Source organism: Colossoma macropomum, unplaced genomic scaffold, assembly GCF_904425465.1.
Source record: "Colossoma macropomum unplaced genomic scaffold, Colossoma_macropomum, whole genome shotgun sequence".
Lineage (NCBI taxonomy): Eukaryota > Metazoa > Chordata > Actinopteri > Characiformes > Serrasalmidae > Colossoma > Colossoma macropomum.
The window spans coordinates 7,936,156-7,959,799 of record NW_023494801.1 but is presented as its reverse complement, the minus strand read 5'-3'; the positions used below and the strand labels follow the sequence as shown (position 1 = coordinate 7,959,799).

General features: G+C 38.6%; 1 protein-coding gene across 2 annotated transcripts in view; it reads left to right on the top strand.

The window, feature by feature from the left end:
- The first annotated feature begins 1,178 nt into the window (after positions 1–1,178).
- The window catches only part of plcd3a (phospholipase C, delta 3a), a 50,285-nt gene continuing 27,819 nt past the window's right edge, over positions 1,179–23,644 (top strand). Inside the window, exons 1-2 of one of the 2 annotated variants that reach the window (XM_036589235.1) lie at positions 1,179–1,412; positions 18,451–18,618. In XM_036589235.1, coding sequence (XP_036445128.1) covers positions 1,337–1,412; positions 18,451–18,618 — 244 coding nt within the window. In that variant the 5' untranslated portion in view covers positions 1,179–1,336. Of the gene's footprint in view, positions 1,413–18,450; positions 18,619–21,153; positions 21,523–23,644 lie in introns of those variants that run through there. The other variant, XM_036589236.1, reaches the window with a different exon arrangement.

Sequence of the window (23,644 nt, the reverse complement as noted above, 5' to 3'; positions counted from 1 at the left end):
GCTTTTTACATGTATTTTAAAATGGAATAAATCTCTGCGGTGGAACGGGTGTGATTCTTCACGTCGCCTCGAGGTGGCGTTCGCGGCAAAACAATGTAAAAACTATTATTATTATTATATTACAGTTAATAATTATACAAACAGGTACAGCATTGTAACTATACGTTTAAATAAAACAATAAAAGAGGAAAACAATACAGAGAACACAAGAATTATACAATACATATATAATTAATTATATTAATTACTCCTTTTTGCATTAAAAAGTCTAACCGTCTCAGAGTAAATCAGTACAGATTCTCGCAACAATTTCATGCAGTTCGGGGAGGTTTGCATTATCAACGTGAATTTTTGGATCGTTTTATATGTGTTTTCTGCCCTTTCTGGACACCGTGGCCCTCTGACCAGTCCACAGCTCTCGGTTGAAGAGCGTGTGTTAGGTTAGTGTCTGTGTCTTTCCTGCTTTTGTTTGAGTTATGGTGGTAAATAAAACGATAGTTTAGATAGAGTTTCGTCCGTTCGGACTGAGGCGCAGACGCCCACAGCTGCAGCTCAGAGCCGGCAGTGATTTACATTATTCAGGCAGAGACTCGCTGCTCGGCGCTGGAGTCAGATTACGGTGCGTTTTTTATAAACTCCCCTCACGCTTTTCCTTGAAGTCGCCAGGGCGTTTTATCCACACCCGTACTCCGGAAAGCCCCGCCTCCCGCGCCGGGATTCGCTAGTAGTTCTAATTATTTGTTTATTTATTTATTTATTTGGCTGCGTTACAAGCACGTACACGCGAACTCTATACAATAATCAGCGTTATAATTAAAGATTTAAGTAACACAGGAAAAAAAACAAAAATGTTTAGTTAAATTAAATGTAATTTTAAAAATATATATTTTTTGCTTTTTTTCATCCATCCATTCTTAAACAATTTATATATATTATAAAGGTCTGATTTATAATTTAAATCAATATTATATTTATATTAATATTTTTTTCCTATAAAATGAAAAAGGTGTCGTATAACAGTTTCACTAAAAAATTCCAAGTTTAGGTTCATTTGTTATGTATTTGGAATTGATCTAAGAGCAAAACTGTTTTATCGCAAATATATTTTGTTATGTAAAACTAATAATAGCTCTGAACTTTTGGCCAATCGTAGCGCAGGGGGCGGGGCCTGTCTGAAAATGGGTGGGACGAAGAAACTCCAAGTGCGGTGACAGAGCAGCAGCGCCGTGATTCATGATACCGAAAACACCCGTCGAGTCGAAGCAACATTGAGGAGCGTTTCTCTACAAACTCAGAGCGGAAAAGAGGACCCTGAGCTCCTGGAGGAAGCGCTGACATGTTGGGAAGAAAAAAGAAACCGAGCGAGCCGAAAGCCTACGAGTCCAAGACCCTGGACCCGCTCCGGAGGCTCGGTAAGGGGGGCTGGGTTTGCTTCATACTGAGGGGGAGAAGATTTCGGTCAACAAGTGGTCTTGGCTGCTGTGGAGCGGCAGAATGAAGTCTAGCTGGACTGCTTGCTGTGTGTACGAGTAACTTTAGCCTTAGTGAGCTTCATGTACTTCACTTTGCAAACCGTATAGGAACAGAACTGCGGTAATAATACAGAAACCTCTACAGGATTCCTGTAAGAGTCTTCAGACAGTCGCTGTAGGATACCACACAAACATTATAGGTCAGTCTAATACAGGACTACATGGATGTTATAGAGATGTTTATAGATTATAGATTCTATTAGAAGTATTATACATATATATGATAACATATACTATAGTATAGTGTGTTATATTATTATTAATATGGATGTTTTTAAGAGAGAGCAGTTTTCACTGCTGTCAAGAAGGACTAGTTAAAGTCATGCCATCTGACTTAAACCTGTATGTCACGGTTTATTGTTTAGACTCCTTCAAGTGTAGTTATTGTGAATTAGTATTAAGGTACAATTCCACTGATTTTTCAAAGATTCTTAATAATTAATTGGTTAAAATGTAAACACAGTCATTTAGAAAGGTCTGATGTGAAATGCTTCATTCTAGAGAAATTTACAGAGTCAGAATCGTTCACAGTGGTGGTGATAGGAACCAGACGTCTGAAGAGCTTAATGCCTCTAAAAGCACAGAAAGTCTGCCGATCTTCTTCTTGATAATAATTCTTAAGTAAATATATGGTCTAAAACATAAAAACACACACAATCAGGCCGAGAGCTACATGCAGGCTGTTGTAAGGCAAAATCGTTCCAAAAGAATGGATTTTCCACTGTTTAAACAAAACTCAGAAGACGTGTATGGTCCCTGGTTGTTTTGGATAGTAAATAAAGTGGTTATATTTGTGTTAAACACATGGTGACCCCTGGTTCCCATCACCAGCACTGTAAAGAGTTCGAAAGCTTCTCTACAACAAACCATTTCACATCAAACAACTCTGACTGACTTTGTTTACATATGAACGTTTGAAGTATGTGAAATTGGTGGAATTACGCGTTAATAGGTTTAACCTTTTCAACTCCTTGAGACCACCGGTGGTTCCAAAACGCACTTCGTCATATTCTTCATAACTTTCATGTTTAATAAGCTACATTTAAAAGGAGGGTGTCGTATGAGAGCTGTAACTGTCTTCTTTCCAGTCAAATAGATGGGTAATGTAAATTTCCAACTTTATAATAAAAGAAGGTGAACTCACAATTTGTTTTGTCTACTGAAGTCGACCCATTTTTCCACAAATCTGGGCTATAAACAGATGGCATCTCTTCAGTGATCTGCCCTGTAAAAATTATTTTTATAAAATAATACAAAGAGCGTCTAAGATTTTTGGCTTTCAGCAGTAAATTATAAGCATATAGTAATATGTGTAGATCATAAAACACATTTTCTGTTAATTTGAGGGGAGCTTTAACAAAAAAAAATAAAATAAAATAAAACTTTGCATTTAATTCATGCAGTTATTGAATAATTTGCCTTACGATTTGGTCATGTAAATTCAGATGGAAAAACCAAAATATACCTGGAAACTGATCTGGATGTGACATTGAAAGCTCAGCTCACTTGGCCTTGGTGATTTTCCAGTAGCACAGTGGGAGTGATATTGAAAAAGAAATAAATAGTGCCCATATAAAATAGAAAATATGTTTTCTATCTGCTTGTTTTTGGCTTGTTTTTGTTATCTGTTACTTATTTAAGTGCGCTGAAGTATACCCATTAATGTCCATATCTGACATTTTAAATTGTCTTTGGTCCATATGTTCTCTGAGTTCTCTGAGCACAAATCTGAAGAAAAATGTGAAATGTGGCACAAAAATGAGTTTGATCGCACTGTTTATCAATCAGAAATGCACAGTCAGAATCATATCTGTATCAGCAGATAACTGCTTTTAAAAAAAGCGTCAAACATGTTTGAATTTGACCAATATTTCAAACCGATATTTGATAACATATGAATTGAACTCTTTATACTGGGCCACTGTGCAAAAATGTTGCATTCATTTTACTGTATTTGTAACCATTTAAAAAATCACTCATATTTGCTGATCTAGATTGCTGCATTTCTCTGTAATGTAATGCTAATCCAGATAGATGTGGTTCCAATTCTCACATTTGTATAAATCTTCATGTCTCTGTATTAGCATCAGTAGCCACAGTTTTGTGCAAAAGACTGCAGTGACCATTAGGTACGCATGTTTCATTTTTCAGGATCAGGAAAAAAGCAGAAAACATATATTTAACGGAAGATTACACAGAAGCCTCAACAACTAAATATAGTATTTTTCAGTGTTTAATGTGTCCATCCTTTGACCTTATTACTGCTATTCTTTTCAGGAGGCTTGCTTTTAGTATTTTAAAGAAATCTGCAGGGATATATTTTCCACACCTTAGAAGTCTTAGAAGTTGGTTTAGCATTTCCATGATGGCCAGTCTGTTGTTCTGGGAACTGAGAAAAAAATCAATATTGGTATTGAAAAAAAGTGGTATTGCGCCATCTCTTCATCTTATCATACTAAATTTAGTTCATGGACATGAATGAGTTCTATATACAGTTGTATGCAAACGTTTGAGCACCCCTACAGAAATTATGCATGTGTGAAATATATGGTACATTTGATCAGTTTATATTTTCTGTTTTATTTTTTTTCCAATATGTCAGCAAAATAAATAGAAACTGTGCACTAAAATTTGCAGAAAAATGTAATATTTGAGTCTGTTCCTTGTAGAGGATGCGTTAACTTATTTTCAGTAAACAAAACGTGTCATTTGACTGGAAGTGTTAACTTTTGCATGCAACTGTATGATATCAAATTTTGCACATGAGTATAATAATAGCAATAACAATGATAATAATAATAAAAAAATCTTTATTTCTACAGCACTATTCTTTAAATATGCAGCTTAAAGTGCTTTACAGTACAAAGTAAAAACAACAAAAAAAGAAAAGAAAAAAGATAATCAAAGAATAAAAAACATATAAAAAAACAAACAAACAAAAGCATTGACAGAAAAAAGTACAATATTAATTGTAAATAAAAATTAGAACGTCAAGATAAAGGGATGAAAATACAATAACAATACAACAACTAAGAAAAAAGTAAAAGTAACATTCCAGTAAAAACAAGGAAAACAATAAAAAAAAGTTAAATGCTAAAGTAAAGCATTATATTATTGGCTGCTTTTTAAAAACAGTGACAGAAGAAGCCTGAAGAATGTTTATTAGTAATGTTTTCCAGACCTTTGCATAAAAAGAAAACTCTGCCTCCTCACTCTTTTTATGCTTCATATGTGGAAGATGGACAAGACCCAGCACTAGATGATCTTTGAGCATGATTTGGAACGTTTTCAGGCACTCAGAAATGTACAGAGGTGCTAAAGTGTTAAGAGATTAAAAAAAAGTGGTAGTAAAATTTAATAGTCGATTCTAAAAGTAACAGGCAGCCAGTGCAGTGAGGCTAAAACTGGTCTAATATGATTGTGTTTTTAGTCTGTGCTGCTGCATTTTGCATAAGGTGTAGTTTGTTTGTTGTACTTGTAGAAAGTCCTATGAACAAATCATTACAATGGTCAAGTTGAGAAAAACAAATAATATCTGTATGATATCAGCTTGGCTCTTATTAGTTAAAGGGTCAGTTTGGGAACCCATGGCTTTACAGTCCAGCTAACACCATGATAATATGATCTGAAATATACAGCTTTGACCTACATACAGCCCTGGCCTGTGTTTTCCTTTCCATGTAAGCTATTATTTTTCACTGCTTCTTATTTTTGGAGCAGTGAATATGAGCGACTGCGAGTGGAGGCTTTAGTTTTGGTAAGATACAGGTATGTGGTCATGATACATGGTCATTTCTCGGTGAGTGTATGTCCCTGCGTGGTGTGCTCTGACCCCTATTTAGTCACGCATTTGTGACACCCACACCCTCTCACTTCTCCTTTCCATCTCCCTTCATTACTGCACACTTTATTGTTTACCTCTCCTCCCACACCTTTGACCTCTCTCTCTCTCACTCTTACCACACGGCTGCTCTCAGCGCTTTAGCCTCCCATCCTTCGTACACTTTGCTGCCTGACTCAGAGGCTAGCATCAGTGTTAAATATTTAATGCTCCCTTTAGTGACCCCAAATCAGCTGTTAACATATTGCAGCAATCTAACATCATCATACTTGAAGACATTTTCATGAGATTCACCAAATCAGCATTAAATTGATGAAGCTATGATGACGATAGTAGATGATTCGCATCCTCGGAAGACACATCCGTCACCAAGTTCTCTTTGAATATGCGCTCACCATCATTAGATTCATCTGCTCAGGGAAAGGGTCCGAAACACAACCTATGTTACAAAGTGTTCTTCAATGCATGGAGTGCAGTTGCACATTTCCACCAGAGAGGTCTCCAAATCCCCAGATCCTATGTAGTGTATCTTTGAAGAAGAAACTGCAACCAGTTGCACCAGCTGAACGTAAATCTGATCGTAGCCTAGTTTAAACATAAAATGCCACTATGTTCAAGTTTATGTGCTACTAGAATTTAACCGGTTGTACCCAGTAACATAGTTTCAAAATTTACACATATCTTTTAGTAGTTGTAAACTATGCCGTAAAAAAATCAGTTAAAATGGCTGGTCGATTTGATCGAAGGGAGAACTTGCAAGAAAACGAAATACGTCTTGGTTTGCGCCAGCAACCATTTCTGCAGGATATATTACACCTGTTTTCATCGGTTGGAGACAGAAAAGATCACATACATCCCAGCTGCAGATTTGCAACACAACATAGACATGAACAGAGCCCTAGTCCAACTTTGTGTCTGGCACTGAGATATTTTACTACAGGGTCATTCCAACACCGAGTGAGTGACACTATTCAAGGACACAAGTCAGCTGCATGCAGAGCAAGAAGAGCAGCTCCATCCGTGCTCAGGTTGTGTGTGATGCTGACCTTATTATCATACAGTACATAACACATAATATAACTATATAAATATATATAAAAAGAGAAATACGAGCGATTTCACTGCGTGTGGAGATGATGTTTGCTGTTTATGTTGATCAGCATTACTGGTTGGCTGCAGAGAGTGAAAACGTCATTCTGTGTGACACTGTTTTGATCCATGATCACTTTACGTACTACTAGTTAAGATGTACCGTAAGTGTCTGCAGTTCAACCAAAATTCTGGTTGTCTCTATTTTTAAACTAACTACTCTCAACGTAACGTTTAGGATGGAACTTACACCCCAACTTACCATCGAACCCACGTTCAGCTGGTGCAGCTGGCTGCTGGTGGTTACTGTACACTTTATGTAAGAGATGATTGGAATCAGCCAAGATCAGCAGATTGTTGCTTCAATCAAGCAATCAACAACCGGCCGATTTATTATTTAGCCGATCTGTGTTGCAGTTTTGTGATGTGAATAATGTGAACCAGGTAATCACACTGTATTTGAATGCTGCACCAAAATATCATATCATAATTATGCCTGACTCAGCGGCTGTGTTTACTCAGATTTTCACCAATTGAATTCATTCTGATTGTAGATTAGGACTGAGGTGTTTCTGTGCACACTTTTCTCAACAGTCTGATGAAAATCTTTATTTACCTGCACACTACGAGTAGCCAGATCTAAAATTACCTACACGCATGGAGTACCACTTAGTGCACGGGTTACCATGACAACAAGAATCATCGGAGTGAGACGAGCAGCAGTGTGTTACCTGAGTTTTCAGTTGCTGTGCTTGTGTTTTTTAAATTGCTTTTAAATGATGGCAGACTCAGGAAAATGGACTTCACATGTACCTATTAAAGAATATGCTTTTAGCTTTGTAATATGCTGATTTGAGAAACTTCTCAGTTTGCTCTGTAGTTCATGTAAACCTACTGTAGTTCATTTGCTCATATACTTGTCTGAACAGCTCGTGATTGCAGGTCTTACGGCTGTCAATCCTGCTAACTATTTTGAAGTCTTTTAAAATCTGAAGCATGAACTTCGTCTCCTTTGCAGACCAGTTTCTGCTTCCTCCATGTGGAATGTTATAAACTCCCATTGTGACGCGAATGCACATGCACAGGACTTTACTAATACTTAGACTTTCCAATTAGAAGTGTAATCAGATACAGGCATTTATTTACATGGCTGTTATTTAACAGATTATTTACAGGATTACCCAACTCATTCAGTTGGATATAAATTGTATTTGGATTAGTTTTTTTCCGATTGAGGTGTATAAATGTATGTATACTATTCTGATGGAGCTATTAGTCAGATTAATAATGAATTATCAGGCTGCAGGTAAATGTGGCTGTTGTGCTAAATAGCCAGTTGCCTTTTACCTTTGATGTGCCACTTTATTTGAGTCATGTTATTTAAATAAGTAACTGATTAACTATCTGGTAAAATAATAATAAGTAACAGCCAGAGTTACATATGACTGTGAAATATTTTGATAAGTATACACACATCCCACTGACTTCCTAGTGGGTACACAGCATATTCCTGCTTATTACGTACTAGACTGGACGTCAGCCCGTTGCTTTTTTCCTTTTTTTTAATAGTCATTTGATTTTTCCCTCTTGTTCTTTCTTAATTGTTGGCACTGCTTTTGGTAGAGGATGTTGACCATTCCATCTTGCAAACTTTAGGAACCTCTAGGTCTGCAAACCTCAGACCTATTGTATTGTGATGTTAATTTGATCCTCCACGCTTGCCTCACATATGCTCAGTGGATGCTGTTATGAAATTGGATGCTATGGTGATATAAGAATACAAAGTAGTTGTGTGGAGCACATCATTTCTAAGGCCTATTATAGCAGATGCTATTTAATCCAGGTTAAATCTTGACCTTTGGTTGTAAAACAGGCCTGTTGTTTACTTACCCACACTGATGTGCTATGGCCCTAACCCAAAGATGAAGAAGAAACGCGCAGTTTGATTGGAAATTACATACACTGGACTTTGGAAGTCCGCTGAAACTGACTATTAGGAGTGGCACAGCTTTCCTGCTTAAAGCTATTCCTATCATAGTGTCCTGCAGTACCTGCTGTGATCTCCTTGACAACCACAGCTTTGCATCTATGTCTAATTTGATCTCTCAGGTTTGTTCTGCTAAGCTGGAGTGTTCGTAACGGCAGTGAAGCTACAAACTGGGGCATGTAACCATGTTAGCTGACAATAGCGTGAAAAGTCTCCGTTAATAGAGGCAAAGTTTCCTAACTTCCTGCCTTAGTTGTGGTTCTTTGCTTTTGTAATTTTTCTTTTTTAATTATTTTATGGTTACTTTAGCCCCTTTATCACCTGTAACCATCTGGACCATGCGGAAGTCTCTGTTAGCCCATTGTTAGTGGACTTACTGTGGTGTGTCCAATTGTAAATCTCACAGGTTCTGTTAAATATTTTATTGAGCACCGTATAACGGGGGCATCAGTGCGCACTTGGCGTAGGTTCCTAAATGGTTGTTCACTTGCGTGTGTGGTTCTTGTAAAAGCCATTAATTGGTATAGCTCCACATTTACATTATGGGTACAGTTTTTAAAACTTTCAAAAGGTTCTTCTCACTCAGACGTCTGCTGAAAGGTACTTTAGGGAACTAAAAGTGGTTCTTCTATTGCATCAATCCAAAAAACCCTTTTTGGCACCTGCAACCTCTTAAGCTCCATGCACTCGCTAGCAATTCCTTAAAGGGCCCATCTGATAGAGACCTCCAGCCTGTACAGTCCGTATATAGAATATTAGCCGCAAAACGGCCCATTTCCAGTTATTTTTTTGTGATGTCTGTGGAGGAGGGGGAGTGGCCGAGCGTCACATGCAAGAGCCAGTCATGCCGAATCAGCAGGCTAAGTAGCTGATAAGATTCACCTGTACCTTGTTTCCGCCAGCCTATTTATAGCCATCTTTTTTCTCAGTAGGTGGCAGAGCCCAGAGAGAAGGAGATCACAGGAGACACAAGCAAAACAAGAAACAAAAAGACTGAAAGTCCCCATGAATGTGCTCTTTCTTTTTTGTATGTTGGTTAAAAAGCCACTTCTCTTGCATTGTTATCAGAAGAAAAAGAAACGCTGTGTCTCCACACCCTGCTCCCGGTGTCCTCACTCCTAGCCTCACAAAAATCATTACAGTAGCTGCGTTCCAAGGCCTAGGCTGCAGCCGAGGTAGTGCAGGTCCTCGGTAGGACTGTCCTATAAAGACTCCTCCTTAGTAGCCTGTTGGTCACACAAATGGAGCAGCCCTAATGAGGCTGCGTGGTGACATCACCAGAGTTTCGTGCCATTCGTGAGGGAACTGGTGAGAGAAAATGGAGCCCGTTGCATTGTGTTTGTTGCTTTTTCATTTCTTCTCAGAAATGAAGATCTTATTTAATACGATAAACTACATATATACAAATATTTCTAAATAAAATACGATATGTGGACGAACGCTTTAATTACTCAGTGGTTTTACATTTTATAAATTAATGAAGATGAATTCAAGTACGTCAACAGTATATTTTAAAACTAACTCTGCTCCAATGGCTTTGTTTTCCACCTTTTTTGTGGTGCTGTTTGTTTTTTTTTTCTTTGTGTTGTTCGTGTGCAGAGAACTGTGGGAAGGCCTGGAAGGATACATCTGATGCGTCCTTGAAATCACTCCGAACGTAGGCTGCATTTCTAGGCTGTACATGAAGGATCCTTCACTTTGGAACAGCTTGCTATGATGTAGCGACCGAGAAATGCAGCCTAGGCTTTAGAATGCAGCTAACGTCATACATCCACCTATTCAGCCAACAGCAGTTTATTCCTGCCCATTCACACTAACATTATATGGAGTGTTTCAGTCCAGACTGCTTTTTGAATGAGGTGTAATACAAGGCAACCAATCAGCCCTAATGTATTCACATATCGTCACTGTCCAAAGAAAAACATGTATCTCCATTCTTAGATTTTCACTTTTCTGCGGCAGCTGTCCTTTACACTGCGTGAAAATTCACGATGAATGGACCAACAGAAATACTACAAAACTGCTTAGGAATAAATCTCTTTTTGCCTTCTTCTGTAAAGTTATTACTTTGGAGCTACTTGTTTCTCTTTGGGCAGTGACCATATATTGGTTGTAAAGCACAACCTGTTTAATTGAAAAAGATAAAGAGAGGTTGGAAAATGGTCAGAAAATAAATTATGGCTGTTTTTAACATGCAAAACCAGCACAAATATCATAGGTGGAAGAAGAGTGTAAGATATGTTTTCCATGTATTTACTGAACAGGATGTCATGAAAGTCTCAGCGTTTAAGAGGTTCCGAGTGTAGGCCCAGTAAGTGACCTCTCAGATTCATAGTAGTAGGAGTTTAGTGGAAACCTCCTTTTTTCTGTCAATTTTTGTTGTAATTTTTTAGCATTTTCCAGGTGTGAAATGGCTTTAAGTGGCTTTCATGGTTACATGAGTGGACCTCTTCAGTGAGTTATGTAATGTTGCCATGCCAGCATATGGCACTCCAGGGACGCTGGCTGAAGTTTTCTCTTGTTGCACTTAACAAGAGAGAGCGATAGAGAGAGAGAGAGAGAGAGAAAGAGAGAGAGAGAGTCATCCACAGACTAAAAAAGGAGTGAAGATGCACTCCTGTGCTGTGTTGTAATTTTGGCGTATGTACTGCCTGCATGGTTTCGCTGAATATGGCAGTTGCTCTGGTGAAGCAGTGAGAAGTACTGCACCTCTATGGGGGGCAGTTTAGGGTGAAATACTTTAAAACACTTGCATACATCCACACGACTTGCACACACCTATGAAACACTCACTCTCACACACACACACACACACACACACACACACACACTTCTTGCACACACCTATGAAACACTTGCACATACACAAATACACAGCTTATATTCACTGACACATACACACACACATATACATGCATACTACTTGTATGTACATGTGTTGTGAATGATTGTAGTCAGGCTCCAGTCATGTCAGTGTGTCTGTGCAAGTTGTGTATGTGTATGTGTGAGTTTCTCAAAGGTGTGTCCAAGTAGTGTGTATGTGTGTGTGCAAGTGTTTTAGTGTATTTCACTCTAAATGGCTCCCCATATCCAGTACACTTCTGGGTTAACATAACTTTTGTTCTCTTTCCCTCTCTTTTGTCCGCTGCCTGTCTGTCTCTCTTCAGTCTTTCCCTTCACTCTCTTTCCACTCTCTCCATTCACTCTTGCACTCCCTGTCTTGCTCTTGTGCTCTCTCTGTCTCTCTGTCTCTCTCTCTCTCTCTCTCTCTCGTTTGGCATGCATGGTAGCTGGTCAGTTAAATTGCCTTGCTGGGGTAATGTGACAAAGTGTGTTGAAGCGAGAGCTGCCTATATACAACACACACAGAGAGAGTGGTGTAGATGTTGTAAGAGAGCTGATCGGTGTGTGAGTGTGTGCTCTGTGGTTGCTGTGGTGAGGGGCTCTTTCACTGAAACACTGCGGCCTGTTTTTTTTTTTAGCCTGTAAAGATTCAACTCTCGTCTTTTTTCTCTCTGTTATGCTTTTTTATTTCACTCTCTTTTAATCTCTTAGACTACCCTGTTTTTATCTCCCTGTCTCCCTTCTGTCTGTCTCCCTCTGTCTCTCTCTCTCACACACTCTCCACTTCTCTCAGTCTCTATCTCTCTCTCTCTCTCGCTTTCTTTCTTTCTTTTTCTTTCTCTTTTTGTGTCTGTCTTCCTCACTCTCTTTTAGAGAAGCTCCTGTGTTTAGTTCTCTCTCTCTCCCTCTCTCTCTCTCTCTCTCTCTCTCTTTCTCTTTTTTGTGTCTTTCTCTTTCTGTCTGTCAAATCAGTTCAGGTCAAGCATGCTGACTGGAGTGACTGGAGTTGTTACTGTTAATATACAAAGAAATTGATACAACATTTTCACTGAAAACTTTTGTGAATGGGACATTATAACATATTGTTGACACATTATTACTTGTTATTGATAATTCCCTCCTCCCGCTGGTGCACAGTGATGTCACCAACACTCAGAAGATGTTTTAGAGAAGGCCACAAATCACTGCCTCCTTGATGAAAAGATTACAGAAAAACAAGAATTTTATCTTTTAAATGGCATAGTATGATGAATTGCCCTTAAAGTGATGAGACTAAAGGTTACAAAGGACAATTTTGATTTCAGGCTTTCTTTAAAAGTAAGTTTATATATCAAGGACAAGAAATAATAAAAAGTAAACAAAAGTTTTACAGGTCTTTAGTCTTTATCACTCCCTTACCTTCAGCTCACCTTTCCCTGACTCATTCGTCTTTCCCTCTGGCTCTCTCTCTCTCTCTCTCTCTCTCTCTCTCTCTCTCTCTCTCTCCCTCTCTCCCTCTCGCGGGCCGGTGTTTAGTGACGGCTGGGAGATCAGAGGAGAGGGCAGTGTTTTTAATCATTGACACACAGCACAGACTGCCTGAGGAGAGACTTTCTACATGTACTGTAAACAAGCAGATGGCAGTGAACTCAGCTGTGTTTTTTTAGCTGCTCTGTCTTTGTGTTCACTCTCTGAAAGACATGAGAGGAAAGAAGAGGTGCTTTCTGCACAGACTGGCGTAGCGTGGCTTTGGAAAAGCTATAAAGCTTTCGCTCTGAGTTTCTGTCCGTGGTTTTGTCCAAGACCAAAGCCAAGCGTCATTCTTACTATTTCATAATCTGTGGATAAATCTTTTTCTGCTGAGCTGGCTTATGGTCAAGATCAAGCAAAGGAGGAGGAGTCTCTTTCATCTTTTCAATAGCTCTTCAACCGAAACCTACCAGACAGGCTTTTCTATACAGCAAGGAGGAATTAGTAGCCTGAATATTCCACCCATCACATGGGTTTCACCTCGTTGTCTCACCTTCCTACAGTAATTGCTTCTCAGTTTGTTAATGAAGTATCTCTTCCTTGTTTGTCATTCAAAGTCATATTACCAGTTTTAATATCGCTGCATATTGTATTGCTCCATATTGCAATTGCAGTATGCCTTGCACTGTATTAAAGGGGAATTCCACCACTTTTTCAAAATCTCTCCATAATTCAATAGTTGAGATTTGTAAACATGGTTTGGGGTGAAATGGTTTGTGATAGAGAAACTTACCAACTCAGTTTTCTTTACAGTGGTGGTGGTAGGAAGCAGGAGTCATGGTGTCTACACTGTAAATATAGCCAAATGATTTACTATCCAAAACAATCAGTGAACCTACACGTCTTCTGAGTTGTTGTATTATATGTATTATTGATGATGGCAAAATAGTGGTAAATCTGAGTTTTCTTTACGTATCCATTGGCCTTACAATGCCCTGCATGCATCTTTCCGCCACAGATGTAATAAAGTATGTTTTATGCCAAAATCTTCTCAAAACTATCATAAAACAGCATCTCTGGCGTCTGGTAACATATTCATAACCATTTAGCTTAATAGCACTTTTTGAAGTAGGCTTTAAAGCCATCAAACTCCTCAGACTCCAAGTTCCTCTAGAACAGAGCATTTCACACCAAACCACTCCGAATTGCTTTATTTACATATTAACAGTTGAATTAAGTAGTTTTTTAAATTGGTGGAATTCTCCTTTAAATACACCCCCGCGATTCAGTAGTGTCACATGGTTGGTGGTTGACCTGCATTGTTTTGACACAAATAATGAACTGTTGTTGGGTTACATGAATACCGTGATATTGCAGCCTGTTTAAGAAATAATGCACTATATAGGGTGTCACTCATGTCAAATACTCAACAGAAACCTTTTGGTCATTCTCTTGTCAGTCCACTATATAGTAAAACACTGCTGTCAGAGGAAAACCTTGTATCTCCGGGTTTCTTAAACGCTAGAGGGCGTTTCCAAGTGAGGCCAGAATGAATAGGTTAAGATAAAACATTTTAACACTGCTGTCATATTTTAAAGAGCTTTTAAACTTGAGTTATAGGAGTTTAAAACGGCACCTCATGTACATTCATGATGTCTGTGAGTACGAACAGCCAATTAGCTGCTCCGCTCGCCAACCAATCAGCACTTACTAGCTGTAATGCCAGTGTTCTGCTGCACAAAACCCGTTTGCAGTAGAAAAAAGGAAACATACAGGTAAGTTTTCTTTGCTTTTTTAGTAAAATACATCCTTCTGCTTTCTAAAATTAAAGGAAAGTTCTGGGTAAATGATTAGAAATTATTTCAACTTTAAATTTTTAGCCATTGAGCGCCATTTACCCATTCATTGAGGACTCCCTCGTAGGCGCCCTCTGCTGTTTAGCAGTCCTGTTTTTGATATAACGGTTGGGGGGACAGGAAAGGGCCAGGCTCCTCATAAACCGGCTCTGGTAAAACATAAAATCTAAATTACCATTACCATTACAATGTTTGTACCATTGCAAACATCACTTACCACTGCCCTCTAAAGGAGTTATAGCTCCAGGCAGAAGAGTTTTTTTGTTTTTGGAGGGTCTGTGACGTGTGCAAAGAAACGTTATTTCTCATTTTCTCGTATGTACATAAATTTGCCTCAAACGCAACTAATAAGAAGACATCCAATTCAGTTCTTGTGGTGTAAACATAGCATTTTGAAATCCAGCCACTGTGGAAAATAATTGCGATCAGGCGATAATGTAGTAATATTGACATGTTTACTTGCTCAAACTTGGATTATCAAATAAAATGTTCAAAACACCTTTTGGTGTCTAGTGTATGATATTTAAACATACATTGTATTTGTTAGTGTTGTGTATAAAATTACACTGATTCCAACTTTTGACTTATTAAAATCATATGAAACCATTATGGGGGTCCTAATGGAACCAGACAGCAAAACACCGAAGTACACACACTCATACAGTTGTATGCAAAAGTTTGTGCGATCCTGGCCATGTCTTGTATTGATTATTTTTTTATATGAAAATATGCGCAGAACACAGAGAACACAATTCTGTACATTGTAATGTACAGTTACTGTTTATTGCTGAATTTAACGTAGTGTCAGAAATTGTGTACTACACTTTTTCACTAATATGCCACATTTGAAGCTACACTATTTGGAAATTTGGAGGTGGAAATGTGTAATTGCACACAGCATGCGTAACAACATTTTGTAACGTGGGCTCTGCTTCGGATCCCGTCCCTGAGCGGATGAGTCTAATGATTGCGAGCATGTTAAAAGAGTTTTCAAAAGAACTCTGTGAAGGACATGTTTTCTGAGGATGTAAGTGGATTATCTACTGTTGTTGTCATATCCTCATCAGTATAATGTTGATTTTGCATTTACATTTTTTTGAGTCTGCGTGTGTGACGTCGTGTAAAGACGTATGACGTAATCTGAAAAATTCAGCACTTCTGACTTTTAAATTATTTCAGGCCTGGCAACTCACAGCAGTGCACGCACACCGTATTTCTAGCCAGTTTTCCTTTTTTTTTCATTTAACAGAAATCATAGGATGTTCACTTATTTTCACTTAGAAAATCAAGAAAACATGTCATTTGACCAGAAGTGTTCAAGCTTTTGCCTATGACTGTGCTTTTCTTCCTGTTTTAGTATACACACTCATACACACAGTCAGAGCTCAGTTTTTGCTGGTGTCATTCTCCTCATTCTCATGCAGACTCTCGTCATGATCTTACGTCATGTTGTTTTTTTTAGTCTCCTGCAATCTTCGCAGTCATTTGACACATCTGACTCTCCTGACACAGCTCTTCTTAGCCTTCTGACCTGTCAGTGGTCCCTGCATGTTTGTGAGTGTGTGTGCGTGGCGCTTTTGGGAAAAGTATGAGTAATATGTACATTTAAAATGATTATGGTTATGACATAAGGCAGCGTATGTGGTAATAAAGTGTGACTCAATGCTGGGAAAAACACTAGTTACCAACGCGCTCTGCCTTGGAACAGCACGTAAGGGGCGTGCGCGTGTGCGCATGATTGTGTGCTACTAAATTAGCCCTGGGTATGTGTCAGTATTGTCGTAGAAGATTTATGAAATATAGCAGGTGTGCTAGACCCAGAGGTCAAGCAGAAGCCAGTGAATGTTCATCACAAGAAAATACAGTTTAAAGAGGCAGATCAGCTTAAAGGGGTAGTTTGCTGAAAAATCAAATGCGCATAATTGTCGACTCAGCTCAGATGTAGTAAATCAGCCAAGACGTGTTTGGTGTCCAGATTCTACTTCTTTAGTTTAGTGCCATAGAGCTATGAGGCTAACAGTGCTGACAAACACTGGAAGCCAATAGTCACCCAAATCTTTTCTGTAAATACCTTCCCAAAACTTCTCTCAACCTACTCAGTCTGTGTCCAGGTCTTCAGTAAGGTTGTTCAGACTTGTCAGAATGGTTTAGGACACAATATAACTTGAACAGCCACTTCTGTGGACACTCAGTTCTGTCTCCTATTCATGTGTACACACGCCATGTAGGTTTTTTAGACTCTAGATTTAGTGTGCAGCTGTTGTTTCTTTTTACAAATAACTGTTTAAAATGCTTATTTTTTTTAAGGAAAATATGTGTTTAAAGGGCCTATATTCTACATTTTTCTTGTATTTTATTTTTCAGGTCTACTTATAACACTTGTGTGATTTTGTTTACCAAAAATAGTTGATTCATTTTTACAGGACCATTTTCAAATCTCTTCATGCCTCAGAAATAAACACGCTGCTTTTGTTACTGCGCCTTTAAGACTGATATATGTAATAAGCTTTGTCCTGATTGGCTTGCCCTGTGTTACATCCTCATTCAGAAAGCCCACAGAGATGAAACGCTCCTTATAACTTCAGCATGAATGGGCGGAGCTAAACTGCTGTAGGCTGAATAGAAAGATGTGTGTAAATGAGTTAATTGTCATGATATCACAGAATGATTTCAAAATGAGCTATTTTTTTATTTAAATCACAGTAGGGACTGTATGGGCTGGGAAGTGAAGTGTGTTTTGTATAACTTTTACAGTGTTACAGTTTGCATGCAACTCTTATTTCTAGAAGTGAGGAAAATTCAGTTTTTCATGATATAGGCCCTTTAAAAATAAAAACAACAGAAATCTGTTTGTGTGTACAGGCTTGTTTTTTGTGGAAAGATAAACATCTTTTATATTTTTGTCACTGTCTGACATTAAAACAAAAAAAAGTCAGATGCACAGACTCGAAACCGTCGACACAGAATGTAAATCAAATATAAATATAATTCATCATATAACTCAGTATTTAATATGCAAAGTAAGTACATTTGCATAGTTTAGCAAAACAAAAGTAATAACTCTCAAGCTCAAATAATCCAAGACTTAGAGTCTTAATTTTTTGTCTCTACTTTTCTCCACTTATGATGTTGATGTCTTAATTTACTAATAAATGACCATTGCACACCTTTCCTCATCACTTGGAATTAAACAGGCTGGTTTTGTTACTTTGCCTTTGCAATCGTTATATGTAAATGACCTCTGTTCTGATTGGATGCCCTGAATTTGCGTTTTGGCACATTTAAAAAGTAGTCCAGATTGAAACACTTTTAACAGCTTCAGTGTGAATGGACGGAGATAAACTGCGGAAGGCTAAATAGGTGGATGTATGTAAACATACTGGTATTTGTGACATCACAAAAACAAACGAATTCAAAATGTAGCCTAGTTTCCATATATGAACTGCGGAATGAATGGTACATTTTTGTCACAGTGTTTATACTACACCAAACAGATTTCTTTAAAAAAAGTGAGGAGAATTCAGTTTTCAATGATTTGGACCCTTTAATTCTTTTTCTTTTGTCCTGAACTTGTTCAAATCTGACATCTGCTTTTTCCTGTTACACAACCCTATGAATTCCTGCGCTCATAGTGCTTCCACTCCATGGCTTTTCACAGCGTTCTGAAATGGCACTTGAAGTCTTTTAAATGAGCAAAACTTTGGCAGCTGTTCAGCCCAAGTCCTTTTATGAACCATAACTTTATGAGGCCAACAGCATGGACGAAGCCTCTCGGAAAGTTTTGCGAAAATGAGATTTCCACAAAATTTATTTCACTCAGACGTCCCGTGTATGTGTGTGATGTTTCTGCAGGCGTGCTGGACGATGAGGACGTGCGTGTGATGCTGCAGGGCTCCAGCATAGTGAAGGTTCGCTCTCAGCGCTGGCAGAAAAAACGCAGCTTCAAACTGCTGGAGGACTGTGTGACTGTGTGGTGCGAGTCCAGCAAGACCTCCCGCAAAGCCCAGAGACGCCAGAGCTGTGAGTCCAACATATACACACACTTTAAGGCGAGAGACTGCAGGCAGAGCCATGGCAGTTTTTGTGCCATCAATCATTTTTTCACATTATGGGGTAAATTGCATGATATAACATGCCTTCTCATCATGGCTTAACTCCACCCACAATCAGTTTGTCTTTATTGTTCAATTTCTTTGACAAACTAATGAACAGTGCAGTCATGTTTAGCTCTATAAATACCTTTAAAATGACTAAAGCTAGAGTGTAACATGTTATTTGTTGTGTTATGCTATATCCTTTAGTGTAGAATTCGCAGTTTTATGACGTTTTCATGTTTCCATTCATCTCTCACTACATTACCCAACATGCATTACGCAAACATGTCACAACCACTGGGAATCCCTGTGTGTAAGCTGATATTTCTGTAGCTAGCTAACAAAATTTCCCGTTCCACCTTAAATTGTGCAGCAGTTACATTCTGGTGTCTCAGGCATCAGAACTGCTACACCATTTAAGATGGAACAGGAACATTTGAACAAGAAGCTGATGAATAGCTTCAGCTTCATATCACTGAAGAACCAGGGGTGGGCAATGGTAAATAATTGTTGCGTCCCCCCTTTTTGAAGGCATATGATACCCTAAATGTAACTAAAGCCCAGCAGTGAGGAGCTGAAATTTACCCTCCTCTGCTATCACTGCAGACTGGCAGAGTCGTCTACAGAGCAGCGCTAGTAGCTGTTAATGAAGTAATGTTCTTTTATATTTGAGGGTCCCATTTCATAGAGGAAGATTTCAACCACTACAACTTGTAACTCGGTTCTAAGGGGCAAGGGGACACTCGAAACAGGAGGTAGGGGTAAAAATGGGCCTTAGTCTAAAGGCTAGTGTTGCATCCCAAGCAAGCTAAACAGATGGTTAACATTTTAATACTGGTGTGTCCAGGAGCAGCAGACAATAATTAATGTTAAATATTGTACAGTGGAAATGACAAGGAATACATACCAAGCTTGGAATATGATAGTGAGTATATAGACATTTCAGATCAGGTCTAAAAATGAGCTTTGAGTCCTTACAGAAAAAAGAAAAGTTAGCCTGTGAAAATATGTAGCTCTTGCAGGGTCGTAATGGTGATGCTCATAATGGACTTATCATGGACTCACAGGGGACTGAGATAAAAAGGATCAGTCAGAATGGAGGAAGCTTTCTGTGAACTGAGCCAAGATGCCTACTTATATCTGAGTGAGAGAGTAACATTCCTTTGTGCAGCTGGGTGGAATTTTTAGCAGTACAGTAAAGGAAACCAAAACTTCCTTATCAGATATAGGAGCTGAAGCCACACCCTGAAGGCCAGCTCTAAGGCACTTGTGTTGTACATAAACATTTCCAGCTGATGGCCACGCCTTCTCCGCTCCTTCTACCTCTTCTGGAGCTGGCAGAAGAACAAGCACAGATTTATTGCAAGAACATTGTTCTTAGCTGGAATTGTTTATGGCTCACAACAAATCTTCAAGGAAGAAGGAAATTCATGTTCTATGTCAGATTTTGAACGGTAGGCTATGACATGTTTGGAGTCAGGTTCAAGGCTAAGGAAGTAAAGATTAGTGTGGAGTACAGGTCTGGCAGGTCCAGTGTATTTTAGCATTGATCATCACTGTTTGTTTGTTTGATGCTTTGGAGGCCATGTTTGGGGAAAAACAAGCACTGCTGACATGAAATCACCATAAAATGACAATTGTTGGCATCTTGTGATGCTTTTACATGTTATTGTTCATTTTTGACAGATTTCTCACTTCGATGTTGATTCTTATTGACAAATAATCCTGATTGATCACACGCCTCTGCGTGGTCGTTCTTTTCCACCATTGCTAATAGAAAAGACATGAACTTTACGCCTTCACTGTTCTTCCCATACTGCAACCCAGAAGGATAAGCGGCTTAGAAAGCGTGTGTCTGGGCGTTCTTCCCATAAACAGATGTACTGTTCTACACTGTAAAATATTTGCACGGTAAATTTGCTGCTTTAACTTAAAAATAAGTAACCTGGCCGCCTTAAAATATAAATTAGAGTTCATTGAACTCTGGTAAGTTAACACTGCAGTAATCAGTGAAATATTCTGTGAGCTTATTACTTGTTCAAAGTTCAACTAAACCTAAATTTTTAGGCAGCCAGCAAGTTTAAATTATAACACAGCAGTTAATTTTATTATTATGACTCCAAAGCAGGGACCTTGCCAATTTGCTATTGCAAGGAAGAGAGTAGAGGTGTAATTTCTTTATGGCATCAGATGTAATAAAGCGACTGTTAACCCCTTAAAATCCCTGGCTTGTTGCATACTATTATTCAGTATCTGCAGGGACTTCAGTGCAAACTGGTTGAGCTATTCTTAGGTTATAGAAGTGTGTAGTAAAACTTTGGGCCTGCAGGTCCTGGCCATGTAAGGGGTTAATAACTGGAATAAACCATATATTCAAGTTCTAATCTCTAGTTACACAGTAATGACAAACAAAGAGCAAAATGATAGATGTAACCATGGCTACATCTGTTGTAAAGATGACTGCTTGCGTCGTATAGTTATAGCGCGGTAGTAAAGTAATGAGATTTTCCACATTAAAGACTAGACAACCTTTATGATGATGTATCTTGAAGGTGGAAGGAACCTTTAAAAAACAAGAACTTCTTTGGAGTGGATTTCTGTTTGATTTGCTGCCAAATGCAGAAGGAAGCTAGATATCTACCGTTACTGCTGGCCAAACATCTTTTTGCAACTGTAAAATCGTGATCTTCAATCACTACGGTGGAGACAATGGATTATTCAAAAAACAGAACAACTCTTCAGATGAGGAGGACAACATGCCAAAAGCTAAAGTTAGCAAGGCTGTTTAGATACCTTACCAGAGTTTGGCTCATCTTTCCTGACTGCAAGGGTAAAAAACTTGTCTCTGTTGTTCGTTTTGTGCTGCATAAAGATTAAACTGACAGCCGAGGTGAAAGTTACACTAATACTATCTTGGTTGGATTATTATCCTATAGATTAGTGTCTAAACTAGCAGTCAGGATTGGTTAACAGTGCAGGGATTCCTCACAGCTATTGATATATTTGTGTAATTCATGCATTGTAGTGAGAGAACAATGATGAATGAAAACATGAAAGCGATATAGAATGAGGCTGATGAGGCTGAGGGATACAATGCTGAGTTACAGAATATTGCATAACACGATAAACATCATATTAAATGCTTGGTTTGGGCCACGATTCCCTCTTTAATCTAAGATCCAAATATGACAAGAGTGAAACACAGCAATGCAGTTATTTAGTCCATGATGAACAGCAAAACTCGCTATGGCTAAGATAGAGCAGTGCTATGCAGGATGTTTAGCCTTTGCTATGACCTACAAATGAGGTCCTAACATCTGTGACCACATTGAAAATCTGGGATTTTTATCATGCAAACCTGGAAATGAATGAGAAAGTTTTCAAATTTTGAAAAAATTAAAAAAAGGTCAAAGCAAATTTGTGACATGGTCCAGGTTAAGTAATTTGTAATAAAGAAAAAAAAAACTTTACCTTAAATTAGAAAAGAATGCAAAATAGTAGTATTTTCACTAGTCGTCTCAGATCCCCCTGTATAATCTACAGCTTAACATTCTGTCTTCAGCTTTAAAACCCACAGAGGAGTGAGAGAACAGGATTTTATTGTTATTAACTGGAGTCCCTCGTCACTCAGTGTTTGAACAGATGGAAGCAGAACAGTCGGACTCTGTTTTCATTTTTCATGTTGAGCTTCTGCTGATGGACACACCTTCACCACGCCGAGCCCTGCTGTGCATACACAATCACTGCTATGTGTTAACACAGTTAAAGTTGGCCGTAGCTTTTGTGTTTATGACAGCACTACGTGCAATGAATCAACCTCTGAAAAGCCTGTTTTCCTTTGAGTGGAGACTGGAGAGGTGGTGTTATAGTGATAGTCATAGATCCGGTTGAAGAACCTTTTATTTACATCAACTACCGGAATGGTCAGGAATTTGTTGCTATACCAAAAAGTGCAGGATATTGGGTCCACAGTATGTTTACATGTGCACCTGTGTTCAGCATGTGCCTGTTTAAACCGGCTCATCTGTGAGCATTCTTGTGTCACTGTTTGTTTCCCTGTGAGCTACTTGTTTGGCCCCTGTAAACATGACCGCCTACACTCCAGTTGACTGACTCATAGCGCTCATGGCCTGTTGCTCCATTTCGACTCTGCTGAACATCTTCTCTTTTCATTCCACATCCGCATCTCTTGTTTTGGCAGGGGTGGAAAAAGAACAGAGAAACTATACTTAAGTGAAAGTATGTGTACTATGTCAAAATCCTGCTCTGTTAAAAGTGAAAGAACGGAGCTAAAAATATACTTGAGTGAAAGTAAAAGGTATCTGTGTTAAACATGCTCCAGTATATAAAAGTAACATATAAATAGAGTCACAGTTAAATGAAGTCTTCTTTGTGTGGTGGTGTGGTGACTAATAGGTAGCTGTAGTTTTTATACCAGATTGAATGATCAAACTTGTGCAGATTTAATTTTACACTAATATGAATTGGGTTTGCTGGTTTAATAAAAAAAATAATTAAATGCACAGGACCTCCAATCATTGGTGAGAAGAGGAAACATTTAAAAAAGGAGAAAATTCTCACAGCCTTTGAGCACCGCAGTGCTGAGAATGATCCATTAAACAATACCTGCTCGGTGGTGGTCCTGTGAGGGTCCTGACCACAGATGAATGGTGTAACGGAGGGGAACAAATGCAGAGAAACAGATGAACTACAGTTTTTAATTGTATAACTACTTAGAACTCACCTATATGGTGAGTAAAAGAACCCCATTCCAGGAGTAAAAGTCAGGATGGAACGGCGTTCCAACTCACAATCTTAGGTGACAATTTTATAGGGAAACCTTTTACTTTGGTCTAAATTGTGTGCCTGAAGCAAAATGACATGCACCTCAAGTTCACTCTACAGCCCATTCAGCCGAAGGAAATTCATGCTGCCTCAGCAGGGCCCGCCAG